The sequence below is a fragment of the Heptranchias perlo genome, chromosome 20 (assembly GCF_035084215.1).
Source record: "Heptranchias perlo isolate sHepPer1 chromosome 20, sHepPer1.hap1, whole genome shotgun sequence".
NCBI lineage: Eukaryota > Metazoa > Chordata > Chondrichthyes > Hexanchiformes > Hexanchidae > Heptranchias > Heptranchias perlo.
In genome coordinates, this window is record NC_090344.1 from 13070769 (window position 1) to 13075638 (window position 4870).

Genomic DNA, 4870 nt, shown 5'->3' on the forward strand with positions numbered 1-4870 from the left:
GTCATTTGCCCCCATTTCTGCTTCCTCTTACTCTCCATCTCATTTGTCATCCAGAGAACTCTGGCTTTGGTTGCCCTACCTTTCCCATTGGTGGGAATGTACGTAGATTGTACCAGAACCATCTCATCTTTAAAGGCCGCCCATTGTTCGATTACAGTTTTGCCTGCCAATCTTTGATTCCAATTTAACCGGACCAAATCCGTTCTCAACCCACCGAATTTGGCCCCCCTCCAATTAAGTATTTTTATTCTAGATTTCTCCTTGCCTATTCCCATAACTAATCTAAACCTTATGATGCTATGATAACTGTTCCTTAAATGTTCCCCCACTGAAAATTGCTCCACCTCATTTCCAGAACTAGATCCACCAATGCCGCCTTCCTCATTGGGCCGGAAACATAATGATCAAGAAAGTTCTCCTGTCCCTGATTCAGTGTGCACCGCAGACAAATCGATATAATTTATAAATGAATCGCCAGGAGTTGAACATGGTCAGTACAATTACATGAAAACTGCAAATGAAGTCGCTCATATTTGTTGGAGCAATCTTGTATGGGTACAGATTTCAGGCTTATTCCCGAGACTGGTCTGATTAAGATAATATGCTGGATTTTGAGATGTTTGTGTTATATCCACCACATCATTTACATTGGAGCCAAAGCTGCTGATGTGATGTGTTTGTTCAAGTGAGTGTAACTAATAGCAATGATCAGAGGTGTAACCGTGTCAGTGGAGACTTATCCTCTGAATAAATCAGGGCTTGTTGGAATCGATCAGCTCAGAGTGCCTGCCGGAGCTATGGTTTTCAGATCAACAGAAGCCACTGCTTCTCACAAAAATGGGATATCCAGTAATCTTTCAGATAGAAGATATTTATTATCCTGTTCTTGCAGCCATTGGCGTTCCGGGTAAGCCGTTATCTCATCTGTTATTGCCGTCTATCGGTGTTAACTCTACTGCTGTACTTGCTAAATTATTTTTTCTCCCATGATATTTTACACAGTTCCCCTTTTCTGTTCTATCGGTTGCATGATGGAATGTGTTAAGTCTCTGCTCTTTTCGTTATGTAGGAGCTGCGTTATATCCATAATGAACTTTTTGTATCCAACCCTGGCATTGTTATTGTATTATTTTCCTTACTGAATGCAGTGTTGAATAATGGTATGTCCTTTGCTTCTAAATATTCGGTCTTGATGGAGTTACATCATATCCCTAATGAGTTATGTTTACCCAACTCTGGCATTGTTACTGGATTATTTTCTGTACTGAAAGTATTGGAATCAGTTGTCTGTTCCAAGCGCAGGTACCAGACCATCAGGAGCTGTTAACAATTTCATGTTGTGGAACTAACCTGTCCTGGAATAATTTTTCATCAATGTGTTTTCAGTGATTGATAATGAGACAACTCCCGGTCTCAGTGTTACGTGGAGGCAGCAAAATGTCATCCCTCTCCAATAACATGCTTCAGTTTAACTGGGAGTTCAAATTATTTATTGGTTATCACGATCATGGCACATTATTTCATTATGTGTGTATCTGACGCCGCTTCAGATGTCTGGCAACTGAACTAAGTTTGTTGCTGACTTTTTCATATCTCCTCTGCTTCACTGTGGATGAATTCACTGACTGTCTCCGGACTTCATTGTATAATGAAATGTTTTGCTGTTATGTTGTATCAGTTTGCACTGTATTTGTTGGAAACAGGATCCTTTCAACTTTCCTGGAGATTATACCTATAATGTTGGCATTTTGTCAAATGAACAGTCCCGCCATCTATCGCTTTACTTTATAATTACGGGAGAAGGACTCTGAATAATTATGAGATCTGTCTGGAAGAGGCATTTGATTCTGTTTATTCCATGATTTGTAGATGAAGTGAGCAGTGTAAGTGAACAAGTGGAGACTGGGACGATCTGTAGAAACATTAAGTTATTCTACAGAGGCTTCACTATTTAACAAACCGACACTGAGAATGGGATCGGTGGAACACGGGGCTGGTGAACAGAATGCAGGCACAGGATGATAGGATTTAATCGGATATGAAAATGGCCTTGAGAAAGAGAGTAGATTGAGTCATAAAGAGGGCGAATGAGAGGGAAAGCGAGAGGCTGTGGTGTGAATAATTCATCAGAATGAACTGATGAATCTTTCAGGACAGTTAAACCTAGAAAATGTGACTTGAAGGTTTTATTATGATGTGGTCAGATTGAGTGAGTTTTTATTGTGGGACTCGCGCCTTATGATTATCACCCTGTCAGGTCGTCAGTCTGTTTTTGCGAATGTTCGTTGTTTTCCAACTGATCGCTGAACAAAATTAAAATTTATTTCGAGAATAGAATCAGTAATTCCTGGATCATAATGAATTATTAGGATATTTTATCTTGGAAACTCGGCTTAATTCAACAAACGAATTTGAGTAATTAATACTTTTCAATTTAATTTTAATTGAATGTACGAAGTTAATTTATTCATCAACAGCAGCTTGAATTTATATAGCGCTTTTTACCTGGTGAAAGGTCCCTCGGCGCTTCACAGGGCTCATAGAAAAAAAATCAAGCTGGACCACATAAGGAGGTATTAGCTCAGATGGCGAAAAGCTTGTTCAAAGAGATAGGTTTTAAGGAGCGTCTTAAAGGAGTTGAGAGAGTTAGAGAGGCGGAGAGGTGCAGAGGTTTAGGGAGGTAGCTCCAGAGCTTATGACCGAGGCAGCTGAAGACACGGCCGTTAACGGTGGAGCGATTAACATCTGGGATGTGCAAGAGGCAAGAATTGGAGGAGCACAGAGAACTCGGAGGGTTATAGGGCTGGAGAAGGTTACAGAGATAGGGAGGGGGCGAGGGCCATCGAGGGATTTGAAAACAAGGATGCGAATTTTAAAATGGAGGCGTTCCCGGACCGGGAGCCAATGTAGGTCAGCGAGCACAGTGGGTGATGGGAGAACATATTTTCAAATTAACATATTTTAATACCCAACACAGGTTCCCTAGCACCAATAACCACAGAAACGACTGTTCAATATATTACTTGGGTTGTTTTATTGAGAGTGATGGATTAGTTAACACCGAACATTGTGCCGTATTCTCTCCCTGTGAATGCCAGCCTCTCCTCCCATTGTCTGCTCACCTGTTGCTTCAGTTTGTCCGCTTTCAGAAATCGTCTGCTCTTGACTCCCCTACAGCTCCTACATGTCCTTTTCCTTGTCTTCCTCCCAATCTCACTCACTGGCTCGGTCTCCAGCTGCCTTTCCCGTTTAATGCCAGCCCCTGTTGACTCTCTTAACCAGCTCCATCTCCCCCTGTCCCTTCACCTTCCCGACTCTTCGCCCACTTTCCGGTCGGTCTGGAACCCAAATCCACTGGATTCCCATTCGGTAAAACCCCTTCTCTTTTCCACCAGCACTGCGCCCTCACTCAGCCCTTCCAGTGGATGCGGTGCTCACTTTATTCACTTTCTGTATCGATTTTCCAATTCATTGTTGACCATGTGTTTAAAAACACCTCTCTGCCTGTAAGCGCTGCCCAGGTCAATGAATCACTTTCCACCGTTTGATGCAAAAGATAGCAAATTTCAGCCCAGATCCTGTCAAACTGCTGCTTTGTCTCCAAGTCTGATCAGTAATTTCTCGGCTTCCTTCTCTCTCTGTTCCAGTTAACTTGGTGGCGATTGTGATCCTGTCACGAGGAAAGTGCGGTCTCTCCAAATGTATCAGTCGCTACCTGGTGGGAATGGCAGCGACCGATCTCCTGGTCGTTATCATTGAACCGATATTGGGGTGGATTGTTTCGATTTACTTTCCATATTCATTCCTGGACATTACTCCCGTGTGTCGGCTCATTCACTTCTTGGGTTTTGCAACCGCTGTGGTTTCTGTCTGGCTCACAGTCGCTTTCACCTTTGATCGATTTGTGGCCATTTGTTGGGAGAAGCTGAAAACTAAATATTGCACCGAGAAAACGGCGACTGTGGTACTGGGAACAGTGAGTGTGCTGGGCTGTTTAGAGTGTGTCCCCTGGTACTTTGTATATGATCCTCACCATATAACTGATAATGTTCCCTGGCGTTGTAAGATTAAACCGAGCTTCCGTACTTCCCCCGGGTGGACCGCATTTGACATGTTTCACCTCATTTTAACCCCTATTGTGCCATTCTGTCTGATTTTACTGCTCAATATTCTGACAGTCAGGCGTATTTTAGCGGTGAATCGAGTCCGGATGGGACTCCAAGGCCGCAGCAATGGAGAGAATCAAAAGGACCCAGAGATGGAGAACCGAAAAAAATCCATCATTTTACTCTTCAGTATATCGGGCAGTTTTATATTGTTATGGGTGACACGGGTTGTATTTAATATTTATGCGCGAATTACAAACATTCGGACTTATTCCTCCTACACTGACCCTAATTATATCACAGGACATACAGCAAAGATGCTGCAGCTTCTCAGTTCCTGCACAAACTTGTGTATTTATGTCCTGACTCAGACTAAATTTAGAGAGGAGCTGAAGAACGCGGTGAAATACCCATTTAATTTAATTGTTAAATTAATGAAATCATGAAAAGAGCTTAATGGTTTCAAGAACTCGAACTAAATCCCATTTCATACTCCATCCCCTACACTTCCCAGGGGACAGAAAGTACATTTTATATTAGTGAGACAGAGCCATGAAATTATCTTAAATCTGATACTGATGTTACATTTTATTGATAATCTGTGCTGTTGAGGCGGGACTTGCTCTGCAGACAATACATGAATTTTTGCTCAAAATGCTGCATTAAAGAGCTCAGCTAGACTTCAACTAAATGAATTTGCAAAATGAGGAAACCTGCGAATCAAAGTAACTGCTGTGGGCCTGATCAAAATGGATGCACTCCGT

General features: G+C 42.3%; 1 protein-coding gene across 1 annotated transcript; it reads left to right on the forward strand.

Moving 5' to 3' along the window:
• Positions 1 to 837: 837 nt before the first annotated feature.
• Positions 838 to 4552, forward strand: LOC137335926 (probable G-protein coupled receptor 139). Its single transcript, XM_068001439.1, has 2 exons — positions 838 to 907; positions 3648 to 4552. Exons 1-2 carry the CDS (start codon positions 838 to 840, stop codon positions 4550 to 4552), a joined length of 975 nt encoding a protein of 324 aa, XP_067857540.1.
• The last annotated feature ends 318 nt before the right edge of the window (positions 4553 to 4870 follow it).

Coding starts and splice junctions, on each gene's coding strand:
- LOC137335926 (XM_068001439.1), top strand. CDS start 838: ATGGGATATCCAGTAATCTTTCAGATAGAAGATATTTATTATCCTGTT. Junction 908..3,647: donor TGCAGCCATTGGCGTTCCGG/GTAAGCCGTTAT, acceptor TCTCTGTTCCAG/TTAACTTGGTGGCGATTGTG.